Genomic DNA, 26,911 nt, shown 5'->3' with positions numbered 1-26,911 from the left:
AGTTTTCGCACGACTGCGGAAGGCAAACCTACGGGTCAACACGGACAAGTGCGCCTTCTTCCAACGCCGGATAAAATACCTGGGCCACATGATCAGCGAAGAAGGTATCCACACGGACCCCGACAAAATCGCAGCCGTAAAGGATCTGAGGCCACCGACCAACCTGAAGGAGCTACGACAATGCGTAGGCATGGCCGGGTGGTACCGCAGATTTGTCCCAAACTTTGCCACCGCAGTCCAACCAATGTCACTGCTGCTGAAAAAAGGGAAAGCATGGACATGGTGTCAAGAACAACAAGACGCCTTCGACGAGCTGAAAACACTGCTCACCACCGCACCGGTACTCGCCTGCCCAGACTTTAACGTTAAATTTTCCCTGCAGACGGACGCAAGCAACCTTGGAGTAGGCGCGGTCCTCACCCAAGAGATCGAAGGGAAAGAGCGGGTCATTGCATACGTCAGTCGACGCCTCAACAAGGCAGAAGAAAACTACTCGGCCACCGACAAGGAATGCCTCGCCGTCATCTGGGCGATCCGAGAACTGCGATGCTATCTCGAAGGCTATCGATTCGACGTCATAACCGATCATCTCGCACTAAAGTGGCTGAATACCCTCGAGAGCCCTTACGATAGAGTTGCAAGATGGGCGCTCGAACTACAGCAATACCAATACGACGTGCACTATCGGGCCGGCAACCAGAACGTAGTCGCAGACGCACTGTCAAGACAACCACTAGAGACCCTCTCCCGCATTGAGGAAGGCGACACACCATGCCCCTGGCTTAAACAAAGGATCCAACAAGTCCAAGACGAACCCCAGAAGTACCCAGACTACACGTACGAAAATGGGCAGCTATACCGCTACCTAGGGCACGGAGCCGACGACGACGACCACATACCGTGGAAACTATGCGTGCCCAAAAACGGCCGGACGAGAGTACTCCGCGAATGCCATGACGAACCAACGGCAGGACACCTTGTCGTCCGGAAAACCATCCTGAGGACAACACAACGATACTACTGGCCAGGACTACACCGAGACGTGCGTCGGTACGTGCAGGGCTGCGTAAGTTGTCAGAAGTTCAAAGCCACGCAGCGCAAGGCCGTGGACAGGATGCTCACACGTAAAGCCGAAGAACCCTTCGCCACCCTGTGTGTCGACTTCGTCGGACCATTACCACGGTCCAAGCACGGGAACACCATCTTACTGGTATTCTTCGACACTTTCTCCAAGTGGGTCGAACTGGTACCCCTCAAGAAAGCGACAACGGCGAACCTCGAACGAGCCTTCAGAGAACGAATACTGAGCAGCTTCGGCGTGCCGAAACTATTCGTCTGCGACAACGGAACCCAGTTCACCAGCCGATCGTTCAGAACATTCATGCGAAGCGCAGGCGTGGAGCTGCAACACACAGCCCCGTATTGCCCCCAAGAAAACCCGACGGAGAGATCCAATCGGACTGTGAAAACGATGATCGCCCAGTTCGTCGACGACCACCAGAATACATGGGACGAGCTCCTACCCGAGATGACATTGGCGATCAACTCCAGCGTCTCCGAGACAACCGGATTCAGCCCCGCCTTCCTCCTGCAAGGAAGAGAGCCCCGACTCCCCGGCGCCCTCTACGACGAAGTCACGCCCGGGACAGGGAGTACGCCAGAGACGGCCACCAGCAAAGCGACGAGGCTGAAAGAAGTATTCGCCATCGTCCGGAACAACATCCAGAGAGCCAGTCAAGAACAAGGGAGACATTACAACCTCCGCCGGCGACTATGGCGCCCCGCCGTCGGATCACTGGTACTACTACGCCATCACCACCTCTCAAACGCCGCCGAGGGCTTTGCGGCAAAGCTAGCCCCGAAGTTCGACGGCCCCTACCGGGTCAAGAGTTTTCCATCGCCAAACATCGCCAAATTACAACACTGCGAAAGCCGAAAACACAAAACCGCAAATATCAACGACCTGAGAGAGTTCCACAATCACGAGTCCGAAGAACCCACTGACCTACCCGAGAATGCTGACATCGACGAAGAAAGCAACGAGACCTCAACCCGACGCGCCAACCAACCAACTCCAACCAGCAAGACCCGGGACACCCGGCCAAAAGACAGCACCGGCAAAAAAAAAAGAGCCCGATGGCATAATACCGCCGAGAATGCAAGCGCAGCGAACCGCGCGACCACCAATTAATCGAACAGCGCTGACGCCAGCGAGAGAAGTAACGTAACGCTCACGACCACGCGCCCCACAAACCCACTGACGAAGCGAAGAGAACGCGGAAATCCCAACGCAGACCCGCCGACGGGGCAAGAAACGAGATGATAGCAAAGCGGCAGGCGATCCCAAAACGCACCCCCGGTGCAACACGGAAGCGAAAAGAAGAGCGTACTCCGCGAGTACAGCCTCACAGAACGGTTTAAATAGCCGCAGCGCTGGCCCACATCGATCAGTGCACTCTCACCAAGAGAAGACGAAGTCGTCCGAGCCAGCAACCCTCAGTCAAAGACTCATCCACCGCCGCACACCCAACGCACGAGTCTTCGTAACTCTCGCCGGGGAAGAAAGGGGAGGGTGTAACGAACCTAAAAGGTTTCGATACAACCCCGGACTTATAATGAGAGCATCGCACCACACCCCGCAACCAACGCCCTCTCTCCGCAAGAACCACCGATCAACACGCGCCAACTCCATAACGATGACCAAAGACATCAGGTCACGCGAACTTTCCCCACTCCAGGCCAAGCCATCGGCCAAGTGCGGTCTTCCGGGTTCATCGACGGAGGAAAGTCGACGGCGTGAAAATCTGCGACGATCACCAAGAACGGCAAAGTGCACCCCGACGCGGAAGTGCATTTGTCAAACCCGCCGACCCAGCAATACGGGCCTATAAAAAGACGGCGACGAGAACCAAAGAGCGACTTACGCAGAGATCCGGCTCACAGTACGGTCGTGGTACCAAAACTTACGCAGAGACCCGCTCCGGAGTACAGACGCCGTACCCGGAACTCACAAGAAGACATCGGCGACCAATTAAAATAAGTTCATTTAAACCCCTAAGAATTACAATAAAGTGTCGAATTATCAAAGTAAAAACCCCCGATTGCGTAAGTTCACCCCAATTAGTCGAGGCACCGACGCCACCCCACCCCGAGTCTACGCAGCCGTTTCGTATACACGACGAGCGACGCCCATTCTAGCCCCGATCCACCTCTCTACGATAGGCCGCCCCCCGACGCCGCCCTTAAGGTTCCATCCATTTCTACAAATTTCTTATGTATTGACCCCTGGACGTGACTGAGTTTACCTCAGCCTGAAATAGGTCCATCACAAGGTTCTAGATAGATAATAAATAAAATGAAAATATACTTTCAGATATTTACAATAATTTTAAGAACAGAGAGGGCGCTTTTTATAAAATGAGTATTGGGGTATATTAGATTTGTGGTGAAAGTGGATGTGTGTAACGTCCAGAAGGAATCGTTTCCGACCCCATAAAGTATATATATTCTTGATCAGTATCAATAGCCGAGTCGATTGAGCCATGTCTGTCTGTCCGTCTGTCCGTCCGTCCGTCCGTCCGTCCGTCCGTCTGTCCGTCTGCCTAGTGCTCAAAGACTATAAGAGCTAGAGCAACGATGTTTTGGATCCAGACTTCTGTGATATGTCACTGCTACAAAAATATTTCAAAACTTCGCCCCGCCCCCACAAAGGACGAAAATCTGTGGCATCCACATTTTTAAAGATACGATAAAACCAAAACGCAGAATCGTAGAGAATGACCATATCTTTTAGACTGCACAATCTGAATTGGATCGTATTATTATTATAGCCAGCATCAAGAAAACAATTTCATTTTTTCACTCCCTGTCTCTCTCTAACACACACGAAGCATAGCCGGCTTTGCTTAGAGTAAAACATTAGCGCCTAGATCTCAGAGACTACAAAAGCTAGAGCAACCAAATTTGGTATCCACACTCCTAATATATCGGACCGAGACGAGTTTGTTTCAAAATTTCGCCACACCCCCTTCCGCCCCCGCAAAGGATGCAAATCTGGGGATATTCACAAATCTCAGAGACTATTAAGGCTAACCAAATTTGGTATCCGCATTCCTGTTAGATCTCACTATAAAACGTATATCTCAAAATTTCGCTCCACCCCCTTCCGCCCCCACAAAGGACGAAGAACTATGGCATCCACAATATTGAGAATACGAGAATACTAAGAACGAAGAATCATAGATAATGATCATATCTATCAGATTGCTGAATCTGGATCAGATCAGATCATTTTTATAGCCAAAAGGAACAAATCACGTCACGCTCAGACTGATTTTCTGTCTCTCTCGCACGCACTCTTTGTCGTGTCGTTCAATATTAGCGGCGTCTGAGGGAGGAGACCGTAGGTTTTCAATCGGATTAAGGTCGGTTCTTTAAGATAACCACTCCAGCAACTTAAAATTTTGATTAACCAGTCATTCTCGAAAAATTTTCGCAATTTGCTTCGGATTCCTGTCTTGTAAACAAGTTAGTTAAATTCAGGATAAATACATTTCTCCGGAAAATTAAGAAGTTAGGCTTGTAGAAGTTGTAAATAGTTCTCTCTGAACTGAATAACATAAATTTTTTGTAGAGGACCAACGTGCTACCATGTAAAGCAACTTCAGACCATAGTAATAAGGAATAATATGAAATATTGAAAGTTGAAATCTGAAGTTGCTTTACATGGTAGCACGTTGGTCCTCTACAAAAAATTTATGTTATTTCTTAATTTTCCGGAGAAATGTATTTATCCTGAATTTAACTAACTTGTTTACAAGACAGGAATCCGAAGCAAATTGCGAAAATTTTTCGAGAATGACTGGTTAATCAAAATTTTAAATTGCTGGAGTGGTTATCTCAAAGAACCGACCTTAATCCGATTGAAAACGTACGGTCAATCGTGAAACGACGGCTTGAGCACTACGAATCAGCGCCATCTAACCAAAGCGATCTCTGGGGATGTATAGATGCGGAGTGCAATCCTATTTCAAAAGATATTTTTGGGAATTTGATAGAGAACATTCCAAACCGTATTAAAAAAGTATTATCTAATATGGGTCTATGCGCAAAATGTTAATATTATGATTTACTTTAATTTTTATGAAAAAGTGCAAAACCGAGTACATGCGAGTTCTTTTGGTTTTTTACTTTTCATTCTTTGAAAAATTTTTACTCGTTCTTGTAATTATTGTTTATTTGTTAAGAATACAAGTATTTATATGGGGAAGAAATTTGGTTTCTTTTGCTTTATTCGTTTGCCTGTTATGGGAGGCTAAAGTCAGTGATTATGAGTATGTACTCACTTTTGCTCCCCACTGTATCTCCGCGCGGAGATATGACGTTTTGAAACGACATATCTCCGCCGTTCCACAAACGACATATCTCCGCGCGGAGCTATGACGCTTAGAAGCGACATATCTCCGCGCAGCGATTTTGAGCAAATTATGCCGATACACCATCAAAAAATACAAAAAATACAAAAAACGAGGGGGAACGTTGTGAGTTGCTGCGTACACCGCAACTCTACAGTTATACCCGATACTAAGTCAGTATGGCTCTCCTGCGCCAGACGCCGCTAATATTGAACCACACGACAAAGAGTGCGTGCGAGAGAGACAGAAAATCAGTCTGAGCGTGACGTCGGGCGCTGCGTAGCCACTGAAAATTGATTTCTTGCTTTTGGCTACAAAAATGATCCGATCTGATCCAGATTCAGCAATCTGATAGATATGGTCATTATCTATGATTCTGCGTTTTTAGTTTTCTCGAATGTGCAATATTGTGGATGCAACAGATTTTCGTCTTTTGTGGGGGCGGAAGAGGGTGAGGCGAAATTCTGAGAAATACGTTTTATAGTGAGATCTAACAGAAGTGCGGATACCAAATTTGGTTACTCTAGCCTTAATAGTCTCTGAGATTTGTGGATGCCCCAGATTTTCGTCCTTTGCGGGGCGGAAGGGGGTGTGGCGAAATTTGGACACGAAACGGTCAAGGTCCGATATCACAGGAGTGTGGATACCAAATTTGGTTGCTCTGGCTCTTATAGGCTCTGAGATCCTTGAACTCATATTTTGCAATTGTCAAAACCGACCATGAAACCTGTGTGTTAGAGAGAGACAGAGCGAGAAAGAATGAAATTGTTTTCTTGATTCTGGCTATAATCATTATACGATCTGGTTCAGATTCTGCACTGTAGAAGATATGGTCATCCTCACCGATTCTGCGTTTTTGGTTTTATCGTATTTTTAAAAATGTGGATGCCACAGATTTTCGTCCTTTGTGGGGGCGGAAGTGGGCGGGGCAAAGTTTTGAAATATTTTTGTAGCAGTGACATATCACAGAAGTCTGGATCCAAAACATCGTTGCTCTAGCTCTTATAGTCTTTGAGCACTAGGCGCTGAAGGGGACGGACGGACGGACGGACGGACGGACGGACGGACGGACGGACGGACGGACGGACAGACGGACAGACAGACAGGGCTCAATCGACTCGGCTATTGATGCTGATCAAGAATATATATACTTTATGGGGTCGGAAACGATTCCTTCTGGACGTTACACACATCCACTTTTACCACAAATCTAATATACCCCAATACTCATTTTGAATATCGGGTATAAAAATGAGGGGGAACGTTGTGAGTTGCTGCGGACACCGCAACTCTACAGTTATACCCGATACTAAGTCAGTATGGCTCTCCTCCGGCAGACGCCGCTAATATTAAACGACACGACAAAGAGTGCGTGCGAGAGAGACAGAAAATCAGTCTGAGCGTCGGGCGCTGCGTAGCCACTGCAAATTGATTTGTTCCTATTGGCTATAAAAATGATCTGATCTGATCCAGATTCAGCAATCTGATAGATATGGTCATTATCTATGATTCTGCGTTTTTAGTTTTCTCGAATGTGCAATATTAAGGATGCCACAGATTTTCGTCCTTTGTGGGGGCGGAAGTGGGCGGGGCGAAGTTTTGAAATATTTTTGTAGCAGTGACATATCACAGAAGTCTGGATCCAAAACATCGTTGCTCTAGCTCTTATAGTCTTTGAGCACTAGGCGCTGAAGGGGACGGACAGACGGACAGACGGACGGACGGACGGACGGACGTACAGACGGACAGACGGACAGACGGACGGACGGACAGACAGACAGGGCTCAATCGACTCGGCTATTGATGCTGATCAAGAAAATATATACTGTATGGGGTCGGAAACGATTCCTTCTGGACGTTACACACATCCACTTTTACCACAAATCTAATATACCCCAATACTCATTTTGAGTATCGGGTATAAAAAACAAACAAAACGAGGGGGAACGTTGTGAGTTGCTGCGGACACCGCAACTCTACGGTTATACCCGATACTAAGTCAGTATGGCTCTCCTCCGGCAGACGCCGCTAATATTGAACGACACGACTAAGAGTGCGTGCGAGAGAGACAGAAAATCAGTCTGAGCGTGACGTCGGGGGCTGCGTAGCCACTGCAAATTGATTTGTTCCTATTGGCTATAAAAATGATCTGATCTGATCCAGATTCAGCAATCTGATAGATATGGTCATTATCTATGATTCTGCGTTTTTAGTTTTCTCGAATGTGCAATATTGTGGATGCAACAGATTTTCGTCCTTTGTGTGGGCGTGTGTGGATCATCTGGAACTGTGGATACGTCTTGTTGCCTACGCTAATGATGCCCGTGTGGCGGAGTGTGCCCGAGGGCATGGGCGACGCCTTGACACTAGACACTAGGGATCCCGAGAAGGTGTCCAACAGAAGCGGACTGCCTGTGCTGCCGCTGGGTGTGGCACTCTTCGGAGTGCTGCTGAGAATACGTACGGGCACGCGTTGGCCAGTTGTCACTATATTGCTTATTGGCTTCATTTGATTCCGATTGAGATAGACCACCTTGTTTTGGCCAACAATTGTGGTGGTGGCTCCGCTCGGCGAGGTGGTGAACAGCTGCTGGATTCCCTTGTTGAGAACGATATTGTTGCCTACCTTGCTGGTGACGGGTGTGCTGCTTGACGGCATTGTCTTGGAGGCATTGGCCTCCTTTATGATCTTCTGACTGATGATGATTGGACTCTTGCTGTTGGGATTGCGACCGGGTGTGGCTGGCACTGTGGATTAGAATCTTCTGGTTAGAGCCGACCGCAAGAGCGTACATCCAAAAGCCCATACTCTCACCTATCTTCGGATCCTTCTCCCCTTCGGGTATGTTCCCCTCATTGTCGGCAAACATAATTGGCATATCAATGATGCTCGACATGTCCACACCGGTTAACTGATTCTTGTTCAACTGCAGCATGGTCATGCCACTGGCATTCTTGAACACCGTATACTTTTGCTGCGGCGGGGTCGCTCCTGCTGCTCCTGCTGGCGAGGAGGTAGCCACAAATTTCGTTGTCTGTCCCGTCGAAGTCTTGAGAGTAAAGTACTGTTGCCCGCCCGAGGCAGGGCCCCCTAGAGTCTTCACAATGGTGCCCGTTGTGGAGGGCTTGTTCACCGTATAATTGATCAGTTTATTTTGCGGCGTCAGGGATTTGATCTGCACAAATTGGCTGGAGGGTATCATCTTGATTTTGGTGCCAGCTGCCATGTTAACCGTCGTCGGTTGCGATTTGCAGCAATTGGAGTATCTGTCGCTGGTCTCGAAGATCTGCACAGAGCTCGATAATCACTTGGGCATCAATGACAAGGACCTGGCCCAGTTCATCATCGATTTGGAGAACAAGAATCAATCGTACGATGCCTTCCGCAAAGCTCTGCTCGAGAACGGCGCCGAGTTTCCAGACTCCCTCGTCCAAAATCTGCAGCGCATCATCAACTTAATGCGGCCCAGTCGGCCGAGAGGCGGGAGCGAAGAGAATATCGGCTCTGGCAGCAGCAAAGATGACAAGAAAACGCAGCTGATGAAAATGTTCCCTGGCCTGGCCATGCCCAACGATAAATACAGCCAGAGCGAGGGCCAGGACGAGGAAGCCAAGGAAAAGCATTCGGTTGGCAAAAAGACAGACCTGAGTGACGTGGACGCGGCCATGATGGAGCTTGAGGCTCTGGCGCCTGGCGAGGGCAAGACCGATGATAAGAAAGAGATTAAGGAATCGAGAGAACGACCCCACAAGCGAAGGGAACGCAGCAGAAGTCGCGAGAAGGACAGGGATACTCGGAAGCGGAGCAGATCTCGCGAGGATAGGAATAGGGAGCGCCGCAGGAGCAAATCACGCGAGGACCGGCATAGGGAGCGTCGCAGGAGTAGATCTCGTGACAAAGAACGCCGCAGAAGCAGCAGATCACGCGAGCATCGCGATCGGGAACGGGAACGCCGCCGAAGCAGGTCCCGCGACGATCGCGAGCGAGATCGTGGTCGCCGCAGGTCCAGCTCTCGAGACCGCCACGAGCGTCGACAACGCAGTCGGTCGCGCTCTGGCGACCGTGGCGATCGCCGCCAGGAGAAAATGCCGCCCCCCAGCACAGTGATGGCCGACGATCCCGAGGCTGGCAAGATCTACTCCGGCAAGGTGGCCAACATTGTGCCCTTCGGGTGCTTTGTCCAGCTCTTCGGACTGCGCAAGCGCTGGGAGGGGCTGGTGCACATCTCGCAGCTGCGAGCCGAGGGCAGGGTCACCGACGTGACCGAAGTGGTGGTCCGCAATCAGACCGTGAGGGTCAAGGTGATGTCACTGACGGGTCAGAAAGTGTCGCTGTCCATGAAGGAAGTCGATCAGGAGTCGGGCAGGGACTTGAATCCCCTCTCGCACACCCCCGAGGATGATGACTCGCTGCGGGACCGCAATCCAGATGGTCCCTTCAGCAGCAGCACCTCCATGCTAAATCTGCAGGGCAACAGCCTGGACGGGGACGAGAACGAGTCAAGGAAGCGGGTTACCAGGATCTCCAGCCCCGAGCGATGCGAAATCAAACAGATGATTAGCTCTGGGGTCCTGGACAGGAGCGAAATGCCGGACTTTGACGAGGAGACAGGTCTGCTGCCCAAGGACGAGGACGACGAGGCGGACATCGAGATTGGGATTGTGGAGGAAGAGCCGCCATTCCTCTCGGGCCATGGCAGGGCCCTGCACGACCTATCGCCCGTGAGAATTGTCAAGAATCCCGACGGTTCGTTGACCCCGGCGGCCATGATGCAGTCGGCCCTGTCCAAGGAGCGGCGGGAGCAGAAAATGCTGCAGCGCGAACCAGAAATGGAGGCCCTGCCCACGAACCTCAACAAGAACTGGATCGATCCGCTGCCCGAGGAGGACACTCGCAATCTGGCGGCCAACATGCGTGGCATGGGCGCCGCCACCGCCGAGGTGCCCGAGTGGAAGAAGCACGTGATTGGCGGCAAGAAGTCATCCTTTGGCAAGAAGACGGACCTCATTCTCTCTCTCTCTGTAGGAGATCAAGGGGACAGGAACATAAGGTACATAATGTCGAGCCATGAATAAAGAAACCAAAAAGCAAGCTCAGGAATATGCAGAGGTCTGCAAATGCATGAAATGACACTTGACTCTTTACAGATTTTCCCGGAATTTTTGATAAGCGGCAAGTTTTTATTTTCTTAATGAATCTGTCAGTGTTCTGCTCAAGACTCGAGACGCACAAGTAAAATGTCCCAAAAGAACCTACATATATACATCCTTATTCTATACAGTAAATGTACATCTATACATGTGTACATATGCATTACAGAATGAAATATTAGCTGAATCTTAGGGGTAATTTTATTTCGATTTAAATAACATTTTGCAACAATCTACATGGGATGGGGGCTGAAAAGATTAATTCAAATTTAAGATACATACGAAATTTTAAGATACACGTTTTATAGTAAGATCTAACAGGAGTGCGAATACTAAATTTGGTTACTCTAGCTTTAATAGTCTCTGAGATTTTTGAATATCCCCAGATTTTCGTCCTTTGCGGGGGCGGAAGGGGGTGTGGCGAAATTTTGAAACAAACTCGTCTCGGTCCGATATATTAGGAGTGTGGATACCAAATTTGGTTGCTCTAGCTTTTGTAGTCTCTGAGATCTAGGCGCTAATGTTTTACTCTAAGCAAAGCCGCCTATGCTACGTGTGTGTTTGAGAGAGACAGGGCGAGAAAAAATGAAATTGTTTTCTTGATGCTGGCTATAATAATAATACGATCCAATTCAGATTCCGCAGTCTTAAAGATATGATCATTCTCTACAATTCTACGTTTCTGGTTTTCTCATATCTTTAAAATTGTGGATGCCACAGATTTCGTCCTTTGTGGGGGCGGAAGTGGGCGGGGCGAAGTTTTGAAATATTTTTGTAGCAGTGACATATCACAGAAGTCTGGATCCAAAACATCGTTGCTCTAGCTCTTATAGTTTTTGAGCACTAGGCGCTGAAGGGGAAGGACGGACGGACGGACGGACAGACGGACAGACAGACAGGGCTCAATCGACTCGGCTATTGATGCTGATCAAGAATATATATACTTTATGGGGTCGGAAACGATTCCTTCTGGACGTTACACACATCCACTTTTACCACAAATCTAATATACCCCAATACTCATTTTGAGTATCGGGTATAAAAACCTGTTGTCACCGGCAAACCGGCATTTAGCGTAATTTAGTTGCATTCAAGAAGCGGAAATAAAACTATAAAGTGTTTTTTTGTCTTCTTTTTGTTTTTGTCGGAAACGGAGAAGATGCGAGGAGAGAAGATACAATGAGAGGGGTGGGGAGAGGAGAGAGGAAGAAGTTCCGATTAAAGAAATTTGTTTTGTTTTGCGGTTTTTATGCCCCCCCCCCCTCCCCTTATTTTTTTGTGAGATTTGCTCATGGGGATATTTATCATAATTCCCCTTCCACAGAAAGGGTAGGTGGGGGGAGGGGGGGGGGCTATACGTTTTAATTGGATTGTGAAAATTATTTGCAAATTAACTGGATTTTGGCTTTGAGCGAACGAAACTTTAATTGAATTCACAGCTGAGAAAGTTCTATCGTAACTTTCTTCGTGATTTAACTTTCTTCAGCTGGCCCAAAGCCCCCTTAAAAAGGCGCCGGTCTCCCCCTCTGTGAACTTTGGCACGTTCTTGACTTCTGTGAGGTTTGGTGTCCCTGAAACGATGAAACTCCTGCTTCTGTAGCCAAAAATGCTGATTTACCTTCCATTGAAGACCATTTTGCCCCTGCCCCTGCCCCTGCCCCTGGCCCTGCCTCTTGAATGGCAATCAACTTTTGCCCCTACTTTTGTTATAGCCATAATTGTAATGGCCATTTAATGTGGCTATAATTGTGTTCATATGTTTAGAGAAATCTCTCAAGTTTGACGAAGGTTCGACCTTGCTGCTTGGCCAAGGGGAGAGGTACGAGTATTTACAATAAAATTAGAATAAAATACAAAACGAAACGATATAATCTGCCGAGTATAATTCACGATACTGGAATTGCATGGACTTTAAGCCCTTGAAACGGCTTTCAGGTACAATCGGCTCATTAGATCCTTATCCGAAGAACTAGAAATGATAGTCCAGGACTCCACACTCCCCTCCACACTCTCCATGCATAAAATCTGATATGCCATTTTGTTTGTTTCAAATTCCATTAGAAAACACACATCAAAGTAAGTGCCACAGAATTTTTCAGCAGCGGCAAGTGCCACAATTTATGCACAAGCAAAATACACATTTCCATAGAATTTTTGAGTGATAAACAGAGAGGGAGAGAGGCTCTGATGTCGATAAAACAATCTTAGCCCCCTGCGAACGCCTTTAACCTTGAACTCCGCTCCGAGAACCGCAGAGGAAGTTCGCGTGGCTTTTTTTGGATGTTTATTGCGGCTTTATCAAGCGAGAAACAATCGGACTACAATAATAAATGAATGAAACAATATGTTTTCATAGAGTGCAAATGCGAGCCAAGGCAGTGCTCCACTGCTCGCTGGGGGAAGTACTTCAAAGTCTCTTATTTGTAGATAGTAAAAGAAACACGAGCAAACCATTATCTTATTTGGAACAATGTATAATAAAAAATAATGAAAAACGAGGGGGAACGTTGTGAGTTGCTGCAACACCGCAACTCTACAGTTATACCCGATACTTAGTCAGTATGGCTCTCCTCCGGCAGACGCCGCTAATATTGAACGACACGACAAAGAGTGCGTGCGAGAGAGACAGAAAATCAGTCTGAGCGTGACGTCGGGCGCTGCGTAGCCAGTGCAAATTGATTTGTTCCTTTTGGCTATAAAAATTATCTGATCTGGTCCAGATTCAGCAATCTGATAGATATGGTCGTTATCTATGATTCTGCGTTTTTAGTTTTCTCGAATGTGCAATATTGTGGATGCAACAGGTTTTCGTCCTTTGTGTGGGGTGGGGGGTGGGGCGAAATTTTGAGATACACGTTTTATAGTAAGATCTAACAGAAGTGCGGATACCAAATTTGGTTACTCTAGCCTTAATAGTTTCTGAGATTTTTGAATATTTCCAGATTTTCGTCCTTTTCGGGGGCGGAAGGGGGTGTGGTGAAATTTTGAAACAAACTCGTCTCGGTCCGATATATTAGGAGTGTGGATACCAAATTTGGTTGCTCTAGTCTCTGAGATCTAGGCGCTAATGTTTTACTCTAAGCAAAGCCGCCTATGCTACGTGTGTGTTAGAGAGAGACAGGGCGAGAAAAAATGAAATTGTTTTCTTGATGCTGGCTATAATAATAATACAATCCAATTCAGATTCCGCAGTCTTAAAGATATGGTCATTCTCTACAATTCTACGTTTTTGGTTTTCTCATATCTTTAAAATTGTGGATGCCACAGATTTTCGTCCTTTGTGGGGGCGGAAGTGGGCGGGGCGAAGTTTTGAAATATTTTTGTAGCAGTGACATATCACAGAAGTCTGGATCCAAAACATCGTTGCTCTAGCTCTTATAGTCTTTGAGCACTAGGCGCTGAAGAGGACGGACAGACGGACGGACGGACAGACGGACAGACGGACAGACGGACAGACAGACAGACAGACAGGGCCCAATCGACTCGGCTATTGATGCTGATCAAGAATATATATTATGGGGTCGGAAACGATTCCTTCTGGACGTTACACACATCCACTTTTACCACAAATCTAATATACCCCAATACTCATTTTGAGTATCGGGTATAACGAGGGGGAACGTTGTGGGTTGCTGCAGACACCGCAGCTCTACAGTTATACCCGATACTAAGTCAGTATGGCTCTCCTCCGGCAGACGCCGCTAATATTAAACGACACGACAAAGAGTGCGTGCGAGAGAGACAGAAAATCAGTCTGAGCGTGAAGTCAGGCGCTGCGTAGCCACTGCAAATTGATTTGTTCCTATTGGCTATAAAAATGATCTGATCTGATCCAGATTCAGCAATCTGATAGATATGGTCATTATCTATGATTCTGCGTTTTTAGTTTTCTCGAATGTGCAATATTGTGGATGCAACAGATTTTCGTCCTTTGTGTGGGCGGAAGGGGGTGGGGCGAAATTTTGAGATACACGTTTTATAGTAAGATCTAACAGGAGTGCGGATACCAAATTTGGTTACTCTAGCCTTAATAGGCTCTGAGATTTTTGAATATCCCCAGATTTTCGTCCTTTGCGGGGGCGGAAGGGGGTGTGGCGAAATTTTGAAACAAACTCGTCTCGGTCCGATATATTAGGAGTGTGGATACCAAATTTGGTTGCTCTAGCTTTTGTAGTCTCTGAGATCTTGGCGCTAATGTTTTACTCTAAGCAAAGCCGCCTATGCTACGTGTGTGTTAGAGAGAGACAGGGCGAGAAAAAATGAAATTGTTTTCTTGATGCTGGTTTTAATAATAATACGATCCAATTCAGATTCCGCAGTCTTAAAGATATGGTCATTCTCTACAATTCTACGTTTTTGGTTTTCTCATATCTTTAAAATTGTGGATGCCACAGATTTTCGTCCTTTGTGGGGGCGGAAGTGGGCGGGGCGAAGTTTTGAAATATTTTTGTAGCAGTGACATATCACAGAAGTCTGGATCCAAAACATCGTTGCTCTAGCTCTTATAGTCTTTGAGCACTAGGCGCTGAAGGGGACAGACAGACGGACGGACGGACAGACGGACAGACGGACAGACAGACAGGGCTCAATCGACTCGGCTATTGATGCTGATCAAGAATATATATACTTTATGGGGTCGGAAACGATTCCTTCTGGACGTTACACACATCCACTTTTACCACAAATCTAATATACCCCAATACTCATTTAGAGTATCGGGTATAAAAAACAAACAAAACGAGGGGGAACGTTGTGAGTTGCTGCGGACACCGCAACTCTACGGTTATACCCGATACTAAGTCAGTATGGCTCTCCTCCGGCAGACGCCGCTAATATTAAACGACACGACAAAGAGTGCGTGCGAGAGAGACAGAAAATCAGTCTGAGCGTGACGTCGGGGGCTGCGTAGCCACTGCAAATTGATTTGTTCCTATTGGCTATAAAAATGATCTCATCTGATCCAGATTCAGCAATCTGATAGATATGGTCATTATCTATGATTCTGCGTTTTTAGTTTTCTCGAATGTGCAATATTGTGGATGCAACAGATTTTCGTCCTTTGTGTGGGCGAAAGGGGGTGAGGCGAAATTTTAAGATACACGTTTTATAGTAAGATCTAACAGGAGTGCGGATACCAAATTTGGTTACTCTAGCTTTAATAGTCTCTGAGATTTTTGAATATCCCCAGATTTTCGTCCTTTGCGGGGGCGGAAGGGGGTGTGGCGAAATTTTGAAACAAACTCGTCTCGGTCCGATATATTAGGAGTGTGGATACCAAATTTGGTTGCTCTAGCTTTTGTAGTCTCTGAGATCTAGGCGCTAATGTTTTACTCTAAGCAAAGCCGCATATGCTACGTGTGTGTTTGAGAGAGACAGGGCGAGAAAAAATGAAATTGTTTTCTTGATGCTGGCTATAATAATAATACGATCCAATTCAGATTCCGCAGTCTTAAAGATATGGTCATTCTCTACAATTCTACGTTTTTGGTTTTCTCATATCTTTAAAATTGTGGATGCCACAGATTTTCGTCCTTTGTGGGGGCGGAAGGGGGCGGGGCGAAGTTTTGAAATATTTTTGTAGCAGTGACATATCACAGAAGTCTGGATCCAAAACATCGTTGCTCTAGCTCTTATAGTCTTTGAGCACTAGGCGCTGAAGGGGACGGACAGACGGACAGACGGACAGACGGACGGACGGACAGACGGAAAGACAGACAGGGCTCAGTCGACTCGGCTATTGATGCTGATCAAGAATATATATACTTTATGGGGTCGGAAACGATTCCTTCTGGACGTTACACACATCCACTTTTACCACAAATCTAATATACCCCAATACTCATTTTGAGTATCGGGTATAAAAATGAGGGGGAACGTTGTGAGTTGCTGCGGACACCGCAACTCTACAGTTATACCCGATACTAAGTCAGTATGGCTCTCCTCCGGCAGACGCCGCTAATATTAAACGACACGACAAAGAGTGCGTGCGAGAGAGACAGAAAATCAGTCTGAGCGTCGGGCGCTGCGTAGCCACTGCAAATTGATTTGTTCCTATTGGCTATAAAAATGATCTGATCTGATCCAGATTCAGCAATCTGATAAATATGGTCATTATCTATGATTCTGCGTTTTTAGTTTTCTCGAATGTGCAATATTGTGGATGCAACAGATTTTCGTCCTTTGTGTGGGCGGAAGGGGGTGGGGCGAAATTTTGAGATACACGTTTTGTAGTTAGATCTAACAGGAGTGCGGATACCAAATTTGGTTACTCTCGCCTTAATAGTCTCTGAGATTTTTGAATATCCTCAGATTTTCGTCCTTTGCGGGGGCGGAAGGGGGTGTGGCGAAATTTTGAAACAAACTCGTCTCGGTCCGATATATTAGGAGTGTGGATACCAAATTTGGTTGCTCTAGCTTTTGTAGTCTCTGAGATCTAGGCGCTAATGTTTTACTCTAAGCAAAGCCGCCTATGCTACGTGTGTGTTAGAGAGAGACAGGGCGAGAAAAAATGAAATTGTTTTCTTGATGCTGGCTATAATAATAATACGATCCAATTCAGATTCCGCAGTCATAAAGATATGGTCATTCTCTACAACTCTACGTTTTTGGTTTTCTCATATCTTTAAAATTGTGGATGCCACAGATTTTCGTCCTTTGTGGGGGCAGAAGTGGGCGGGGCGAAGTTTTGAAATATTTTTGTAGCAGTGACATATCACAGAAGTCTGGATCCAAAACATCGTTGCTCTAGCTCTTATAGTCTTTGAGCACTAGGCGCTGAAGGGGACAGACAGACGGACGGACGGACAGACGGACAGACGGACAGACAGACAGGGCTCAATCGACTCGGCTATTGATGCTGATCAAGAATATATATACTTTATGGGGTCGGAAACGATTCCTTCTGGACGTTACACACATCCACTTTTACCACAAATCTAATATACCCCAATACTCATTTTGAGTATCGGGTATAAAAATGAGGGGGAACGTTGTGAGTTGCTGCGGACACCGCAACTCTACAGTTATACCCGATACTAAGTCAGTATGGCTCTCCTCCGGCAGACGCCGCTAATATTAAACGACACGACAAAGAGTGCGTGCGAGAGAGACAGAAAATCAGTCTGAGCGTCGGGCGCTGCGTAGCCACTGCAAATTGATTTGTTCCTATTGGCTATAAAAATGATCTGATCTGATCCAGATTCAGCAATCTGATAGATATGGTCATTATCTATGATTCTGCGTTTTTAGTTTTCTCGAATGTGCAATATTGTGGATGCAACAGATTTTCGTCCTTTGTGTGGGCGGAAGGGAGTGGGGCGAAATTTTGAGATACACATTTTATAGTAAGATCTAACAGGAGTGCGGATACCAAATTTGGTTACTCTAGCCTTTATAGTCTCTGAGATTTTTGAATATCCCCAGATTTTCGTCCTTTGCGGGGGCGGAAGGGGGTGTGGCGAAATTTTGAAACAAACTCGTCTCGGTCCGATATATTAGGAGTGTGGATACCAAATTTGGTTGCTCTAGCTTTTGTAGTCTCTGAGATCTAGGCGCTAATGTTTTACTCTAAGCAAAGCCGCCTATGCTACGTGTGTGTTAGAGAGAGACAGGGCGAGAAAAAATGAAATTGTTTTTTTGATGCTGGCTATAATAATAATACGATCCAATTCAGATTCCGCAGTCATAAAGATATGGTCATTCTCTACAACTCTACGTTTTTGGTTTTCTCATATCTTTAAAATTGTGGATGCCACAGCATTTCGTCCTTTGTGGGGGCAGAAGTGGGCGGGGCGAAGTTTTGAAATATTTTTGTAGCAGTGACATATCACAGAAGTCTGGATCCAAAACATCGTTGCTCTAGCTCTTATAGTCTTTGACAGACGGAAAGACAGACAGGGCTCAATCGACTCGGCTATTGATGCTGATCAAGAATATATATACTTTATGGGGTCGGAAACGATTCCTTCTGGACGTTACACACATCCACTTTTACCACAAATCTAATATACCCCAATACTCATTTTGAGTATTGGGTATAACAAGGGAATTAATGCCCATTGAAACCGATTGATTCATTTGATTCGTTTATTTAGCTGTCACTTTCATCCGATAAGTGGATAAACAACAAAACAATTGAGTTTATTGAAATTACTATTGACATTTTCCATTTCCATTTGGCTAACACACACACACACACACACACACACACACTGTTTCCTCTTCACATTTCCCAGCAGAGGCCTCCTCACACAAACACACGGGCGGCTTTTGACAAAAAAAAAGAATACAAAAAAACACTTTAATTAGAACCCGCGATTTACGACTATTTGTTGTGGGCTATCGGCTTTTGGTTCTGGTTGACTCTCTCAGATAGCTTCAAATGAAAATATGGTCCCATCCTCTGATTGTTTGAACGATTTTAGAAGATGGGAAGTCTCTTAATATCGTCCGACAGCGGTGGGTAATCTTTTTGAAGGAAAATCCTTATCATGCACACGCAATGCATGCTGTTTTACTGCAATTATTGGGCCTTCTCTTGCCTTTAAGCAAATGGCATCAATCGTTCTTCTGCGTCCACGATTTCCATCGTTGCACAAAGCAGAAATCTCTATCGAAAACATAAGTCCCTTTTGATTAATTATTCAAAGAGAGCACTTTTCCACCCAAATAACACTGTGTGGACACACTCTATGTGCATATGTACTGTGTTTACATTTTACACCTGTTTCCACACTGGTAGATTGTTTTGCATTTGGCGCTTTGGGGACACAAATGGGGGGGGGGGGGGGGGGGGGGTGGAGGAGGGGGGGGGCGTATATACTATATATCTACTGAACGAGTGGAATCCTTGGGCCAGATGGATTTTCCTTTCCACTGCCACTCCCCCCCAACCTTCTGTTGTTGTTGTTGCTGTTGCGCATTCCACATTCTCTTATTGATTTTTTGTTTGCTTTTTTCCACGTCTGTTCTCTCGTTTTTTGTTGTTGTGGAAATCGTTTTTCGGCTGTACTTTTGCTGTGTTTTCTTTTAATTGCATTATGCAGGAAAATCACAGAGGCAGGACGGAAGGGTCAGGTGGGGAGGGTCGCAGCCTGATTGGGCAGGATGTGGTGCAGGTCCTCTCATTGTTTTGACGTGATAAAAGATCGAACCTTGCTTGCCAGAATCGGTATCTTCCACATTTCCACTCATTTCTCATTGGCGAAGTATTCTCATCTACATTCTCATGACAAAGAGCAGAGGAGCAGTGGAGCAGTGGAGCAGTGGAGCATTAAGGAACATTTTGAAATATGCACTCCCCGACACTTGAATACGACATACTAAAATGTACACTTTAGGCACCAATATTTCCGGCACAAGCCAAAGAAAACGGTGAATTTGAATTTTACTCAAATCTCTATTCAATTAAGCATAAATTAAAAAAAAAATAATACCAATATTCATCAAAGTAGATTGAGGAAAAAAATTTAATTGACATAATTCAAATTTCCGTTCTTAAAGTAAACTAAACTATTTTCACTTTTTACCCCCATTTCTTTCTCTTTTACTTTTGCTGTTTCCTTTAATCTGGTTCGCCATAAATCTGTGGGTGTGGGTGTGGGTGGGGGGTGTGGATCGGATCAGGTCCAGGTCCAGGTCCAGGTCCAGGTCCAGGTCCAGGTCCAGGTCCAGGTCCAGGTCCAGGTCCAGGTCCAGGTCCAGGTCCAGGTCCAGGTCCAGGTCCTGCTCCATCCCCCTGATGCGGCACGTGTCCCACTGCGGTCCCTGTTTCCCGTTTATCACCTACTTCCTTCCCTACTCCCTTCCCTTATCAGTGCCATGGCAGACAAAAGAGCGGGGACGGGAGAGATTTCAGTTCAACTATTAACTTCTGCCAGGGAAAAAATCCTCCTCCGGTGGTGGTGGAGGAGGAAACAAGTCAAAGAGAGAAAGCACTTAAAGGATCAGCCACATATAGAAAGAGAAAGAGATGTGTGTGGGTGTGTGTGGGTGTGGGGAGTCTTGTCTGCCCGGGCCGTACGAACAGCTGTTGTGTGTTGTGTGGCTTCAAAAGTTTAACGAGAATTTTGGCACAAGGAAAATGAGAGAAAGACAAGAAAAAACAAAACAACAAGAGCAAAGAGAAGGTGCAGGGAGGAGGTTGAAGATAAAAATAAAAGAAAGAAGAGTTTCCAAGGCAGAGAGAGAGAGAGAGCCCGAAGCAAAGGACGAGTGAGGGGCATTAAAGTTACAGTGGTTTTAAACCTTCAAAAGGAAAATAGGGTATATCTATTCCATATAATACTTTTGTATAATGATTAGATAGGATACCAATTAGAGGATTCCATGATTCAAATGTAATTATTTTCCAAAGAGTGAAATCTTTGCCATGATTTCATTATAATAATGATACAATCAGAATGTGAAACTATACCATTTATAATCATTCCATCGAGCGATTCTGTTCTGTTAGATAGCCCGCATTCAATCCACAATCACTTAAGCTTTCTCCCACACCAAGCCCACACTCCATCGCGTTCCATTGCGGGGCGCTCCACTGTACCATGTCCTTGGCTGAGCAGCAATCAGCGGAATAGCAGCCGCCTCAGTCTCTCTCGGTCTCCGACAACACCGTGCAGACGACATCTTAACAGCCTGTGAAATATTAGGCCCTGGGACTGGACTGGAACCGGGACCTGGGACAGGGACAGGGACAGGGATACATAACGAGGGGCCACAAGCAGGAAGGCCCGTTGCGGAGGAATGTGCGAGGGGGTGAATGGCAAATCATCTGTTTAAATCGATTTTCCTTGTTTTTTGTCGTTTTGTGCTGGTAATATTTCTTTGTTGCTCGCTTTCCTCTTTCCCGAGCCTACCATCTCTCCTTTTTTTATGTGTATGCTTCGTTTGTTACCCACTTTTTCTTTTCGCTCTCTTCGCTAGTTTGTTGAGTGGTGGGTACGGGTGAGTGGTGGGTGGGCCCTGTGCCCGGGCTGGAAGGCAATGGCCAATATTTCATGTCCTAGATCTACTTTTAAAGCTTAAGCGACCACTACTCTCCATCTTTCCCTCTCTGGTACGATCCATTCGCCATTTAATTGACCCCAAAAATGGCAACAAATTCAAAATTTGTTACGATCTACGCCCCCACGGATCTGCAGAGGGAGATGAAAAAACTACCAACTTTTGGGCTCATTAAATGAATCAAAAATTGCTTGTGGCTCACAGGGTGACCATAAAAGTCGAATCTTTCGAATTTGGGCCATTTAAATGAATCGAATCTCGTAATTTGTGCAAATTGGTCGAAAAGTTGTAAATTGTTTTCGGTTGAAATGAAACAAAAGAAAACGAAAACGAAAACAAAAACCGTTGATAAATCACGCACTGGGGTTGAGCCCCTAGAGATACACTGAGACCGGAAAATATTTGGATCGCCTTGATTGTAGGTGGATCAGCTATAGGCAGAGGACGTAGCATTTTTGAACATTTTTTAAAGATTTAAAGAATATTTGTTACCATCAAAGACAGTATTTTGGATAGTACTTTCCTTATGAAGAAGAGCGCAAAAAACTTACGAGTTTTCCATTTGTAAATGCACTATTTGGGCCCACTGTACGGCCAGTATATCGCATCATATCAAAACTTGTTGGAACAATTACACATCCATCCAGCCGCCTCAGCCGATCTAGCTCTGATCTCAGAGATCTCTACGTGCCTGCCCCTCTATCCCTCCACACAGAGCCGCACCAAAACAAACGAGGGGGAACGTTGTGAGTTGCTGCGGACACCGCAACTCTACGGTTATACCCGTAGAGATACCCGTACCCTCCGGCAGACGCCGCTAATATTAACCGACACGACAAAGAGTGCGTGCGAGAGAGACAGAAAATCAGTCTGAGCGTGACGTCGGGCGCTGCGTAGCCAGTGCAAATTGATTTGTTCCTTTTGGCTATAAAAATTATCTGATCTGGTCCAGATTCAGCAATCTGATAGATATGGTCGTTATCTATGATTCTGCGTTTTTAGTTTTCTCGAATGTGCAATATTGTGGATGCAACAGATTTTCTTCCTTTGTGGGGGCGGAAGGGGGTGTGGCGAAATTCTGAGATATACGTTTTATAGTGAGATCTAACAGAAGTGCGGATACCAAATTTGGTTACTCTAGGTCTTATGCTCGGATTATAATTCCCTCTACCATATTATATTAAATTATTAATCCTTACACACCTTTCTATTAATTAGTAACTGTAGTGGTATTTGTACTTTGATTGCATGCTTAGTTTCTTAGTAAGTTTAGTACTAATTTTCCTCGAATGTTAGTCTAATAGCTATCTTTCTTGCATGTTCGCGTTTGGTTCGGCTACGCACCGTGCGTCATGCGGCAGCGCCCCTCGGTCGGTTGGGCGGGAGGAGGGCTGCGTTTTGCCTGGGATCCGCGCGTAACAGCCTTCTGCTGGTGTCACACGGGCCACTTGACGGTGCAGTAACTGCATCGCCTCTTGAAAGATGCAGTCATTGCATGTCAACGTCCACAATAATAGTCTCTGAGATTTGTGGATGCCCCAGATTTTCGTCCTTTGCGGGGGCGGAAGGGGGTTTGGCGAAATTTTGACACGAAACGGTCAAGGTCCGATATCACAGGAGTGTGGATACCAAATTTGGTTGCTCTGGCTCTTATAGGTTCTGAGATCCTTGAACTCATATTTTGCAATTGGCAATGCCGACCAGAGGGACAGACGGACAGACGGACGGACGGACGGACAGACAGGGCTCAATCGACTCGGCTATTGATGCTGATCAAGAATATATATACTTTATGGGGTCGGAAACGATTCCTTCTGGACGTTACACACATCCACTTTTACCACAAATCTAATATACCCCAATACTCATTTTGAGTATCGGGTATAAAAAACGAGAAAAGCTCCATTGGAGAGCGACGTTACGTGCCGCAAGCGAGTGACTATCAGATAAAGCACGATTGTAACAGCACATATAAAAAGTTTCAACTATTTCGTGGCGGTACCAGTTTAAAATTTTATTGTTACGCTTGTGTAACAACAAAAGCAACAGCAACAACAGCAACAACAACGAATATAATAGCCATGGCATGCGCTAAAACAAGAACCAGTCACGTCATGACTAAGTTCAGCAAAAGCAACACTCAAGAAAACCCTCTCCCCGGCCCTCGACAGAATTTGTGCATTTGTGTAATAGAGAGGGGAAGAAAGAGAGGGAGAGGCGGCGTGCGGAATGCGTGCAATTCCCAAATCAAACCACAAAAGAAACACTCGAGAGTGGAAGGTCAATAGCGGGACCATAAAACGATGCGATAAGGGGAAGAAAAATAAATAGAAAAGGAAAACAGTTTGAGTTTCGGAATTCCGAAAACTCCCCTATGGAGGGGAAAATGATAAGAATCAATAAGAATATGTAGGTATCAACGCTTTACTTCACTGCAGCAGGAATCGAATAAAGAAGGAGAGAAGTTCCAGAACAAGAACCAACAAAAGCAAAACAAGGTGTGAAAACAAAAGAAGAAACAGGAGAAAAGTAACACTCGAGAACAAGCAAAAAATATCGAAGAATACAAATCGTTAAATGGAAAAACAAGCAGAACAACAATCAGGGCAAAGTAAATGCCAATCGGATCGGCAATCAAAGAAAAGCAAATGGCTCCAATGACTGTATTAATTCCATAGAAAAGAGAGCGAGGGGTGGCCGTGTACCGCCTATCGCCTACCGCCACCTAATGGCCATTTCGCAATCGAATAACCATGACCGTGTGCGGGCAATTACGAGTACCGATGGTCAGGGCAAAGGGTTAACTACTGTTGTTCACTTTTCAGGGGTGCCGGATGCAGGTGAAGGTCGAGCCTGTGAGGGGGACAGCGACAAGGCATGCATCAGAAATGCAGAAAACACAAAACACCTGTTAAATGCTTTTTCATTTTATTGTTACCATTTACATAAATATTTTGAAAAGGAAAATATGTACATTTTGAAGCTCCACGCGATACAAAATTATTTCGATCTTCTACAATTCTTTCTTCGCTCCACCACGCGCTTTCCACCAACTGATTCTCACCCATACACGTACAAATATCCCTCTAATTCCATCTTCTTCTTCCAAGTCCCGTACTGATCCCGCATGATCAATTCTACACTTTCCATCTTCTGGAGACTCGAATTTTTCTCACGTGTTTTCTGCTCTCTTTTCGACTTTCATTTCGTTATTTCTAATCTTTCACACACGGTATTGGTATCATAAAACATGATTGACATTGCCAGGATACTGACCTCTCTCTCTCTCTCTTTGATTTCGTTGCTTTTCCCGAATTTCCCCGGAATCCGGCTCAAATTTATTTACTTTTGTTGTAGTCTCCCGATGGTTTACATTTGTTTTTGTTTTTGTTGCTCTCAGTGGTTAGTGGTATTTTTTCGTCAGGTTTTCGTTCTCCAATTTTTGGGCTGGGTAAAAAACAGGACTCGCTCGCTCGCTTGCTCTTCCTTTTCCTCTCTATGCGCGCGCGCTCTGCCAAATTGATTTTCACTTTTGGCGATTGTCAAAAAACCCGAAAAAAAATCATAATACAAGACAACAACAAGAAGGCAGGAATTTTCGCTTGTGCCACTTTTTGTGGCAGCAGAGCCCGTCGTCGTTGTTTTTGTTTCAGGGAACAGGTTTCTGCTTTTGTTTTTGGCGTACCTTTTCCTTTGCCGTTGACTTTGCTTCTCTTTTTCACTTCTTTTCACCGAGATGCTAGCACACACACGCACGCACAAACACACGGATGCACCAAACGGCGACGACGTCGACGACGACGCCGGCAGCGCTACTTTGGCCAAACAACAAAAATTCTTGCGCTGGCTTTAATTTTGGTTTTGCTATTGGCTTTTCTCTTTGCGGAGGCGAACCGGTTTCGATTCTGCACTTCACTTGACGAATTTCGATTGATTTTGGGCCAACATTTCCGAATATTTTTAAAACGATTCAGGAAAACGCTTGCACCGGAATCTTAGTTCAATACTTGATGCCATGCACCGTTATTTCCCGCATCATTATACACTTGTTTTCTCGGCTGCTCCCGTCTCACTCGCACCTCGCACGAAAACGCGCACATCCACCGTTCAGTTCGAAAATTTTATATCTATATACATATATATATTTTTGTTTTGATAATATATTTTCGTTTTTTTTTTTGTTGTTTGGCAATTTTGTATTGTTTATCAACATATTTTTCTGAATTCAGAAAAAAATTCGACAATATCTCGTTGTTGCACGGTGCGCGGCGGCGATTACATTGATTGTGTTTTCTTTTGGTGCCTTGATAGGAAATCGTACTTAGCCCACTTAAGCCCCCTCTATTTAAATATAGTTTAACTATTTAAATAGTTGAGGTAAATGTCGGAAAATGGTAACGATTGTAAATTCTTCTTGTAGATTCATGCCATTTTTCCTCAGAAATGAAAAGAAAACCACTATTTCTTTCACCTAAATTTATTAAACTTTCATTATTTTCAATGGAATAATAAAATACCCCCTTGGCTCATAATGGGTTAATTGTGACTTATCGATACTATAAAATGTGAGACCATTTTCCATTTCTCGGCTACAATGTACCCATTTCTTGCATGTTTCTGACTCATGCACTAACCATACAGTATATAGATGTGCCAGTTCATACAACGAAAGCGTCACACACTGGCTAGCGCGTTCAGTACCCCAGAGTGACGTCATCATGAGAGAGAGAGCGCAGAGAGAACATCTTTGCATGTGTTAGTACACACGCAATATGTTTCGACAAAAATATGTGATTGTATGCTTTTTCAGATTTTTTGAACTCTCTCAGGTCTGGTTCTGTTTTGCCACCAGCTTGTTTTAGTGTATGGGTGCACATGCATTCTCACGTACTTTGCGTGTGTGTGTTTAGTATTGCTGGCCGCTAGAACTGAAATTTGAGTTTGGTTCTTGTTTTGGGTCTTTTGATGGACTGACCTACCGCCACAAAATAAATGAAGAATGGGCAGGGGGTGGGGGTATGGTACACTAGGGCGCGGGAAATGAAATAAAAGCTGTTATTTGTTTGATTTATACCACAAAATATAAAATATTACAATAATATAATTACACATTTATTTCCTTATTTTAAACAGGTTTATTATAAATTATAAAAATTATGCAAACGCCGTCGGTTCTCGACTTTTTTGTTTATTATAACTAAAACAATGATGTATCTAAATATACAATATAAGAAAAAATATATATATACTTAAATAAATTTGCATAAATATATAGTTAAATATCCGCAACTCGATTTTAAGTTTTTTAAAAAAGACTTTTATTTTACAACTTAAATATCTTT

General features: G+C 45.2%; 2 protein-coding genes across 2 annotated transcripts in view; one reads left to right on the top strand and one right to left on the bottom strand.

Annotated features, from left to right (window-relative positions):
- Nucleotides 1–25,840, bottom strand: part of LOC117189749 (SH3 and multiple ankyrin repeat domains protein 1-like) — a 188,055-nt gene extending 162,215 nt beyond the window's left edge. The window contains 1 exon segment of the mRNA XM_033394826.1: nucleotides 24,846–25,840. The gene's annotated coding sequence lies outside the window, so the exon portion shown is untranslated.
- On the top strand, nucleotides 8,640–10,670 carry LOC117191587 (ATP-dependent RNA helicase DHX8-like). The gene is made up of 2 exons (XM_033396411.1): nucleotides 8,640–10,465; nucleotides 10,563–10,670. Exons 1-2 carry the CDS (start codon nucleotides 8,640–8,642, stop codon nucleotides 10,579–10,581), a joined length of 1,845 nt encoding a protein of 614 aa, XP_033252302.1. The 3' UTR covers nucleotides 10,582–10,670.
- Nucleotides 25,841–26,911: the final 1,071 nt, after the last annotated feature.

Source organism: Drosophila miranda (assembly GCF_003369915.1).
Source record: "Drosophila miranda strain MSH22 chromosome Y unlocalized genomic scaffold, D.miranda_PacBio2.1 Contig_Y1_pilon, whole genome shotgun sequence".
Taxonomy (NCBI): domain Eukaryota; kingdom Metazoa; phylum Arthropoda; class Insecta; order Diptera; family Drosophilidae; genus Drosophila; species Drosophila miranda.
Note: the sequence above shows the minus strand (reverse complement) of the source record. Positions and strands in the feature narration are given on the sequence as shown.

Bases quoted from the DNA above. Each gene is read 5' to 3' on its own strand.
- LOC117191587 (XM_033396411.1), top strand. From the start codon at position 8,640: ATGTTAACCGTCGTCGGTTGCGATTTGCAGCAATTGGAGTATCTGTCG.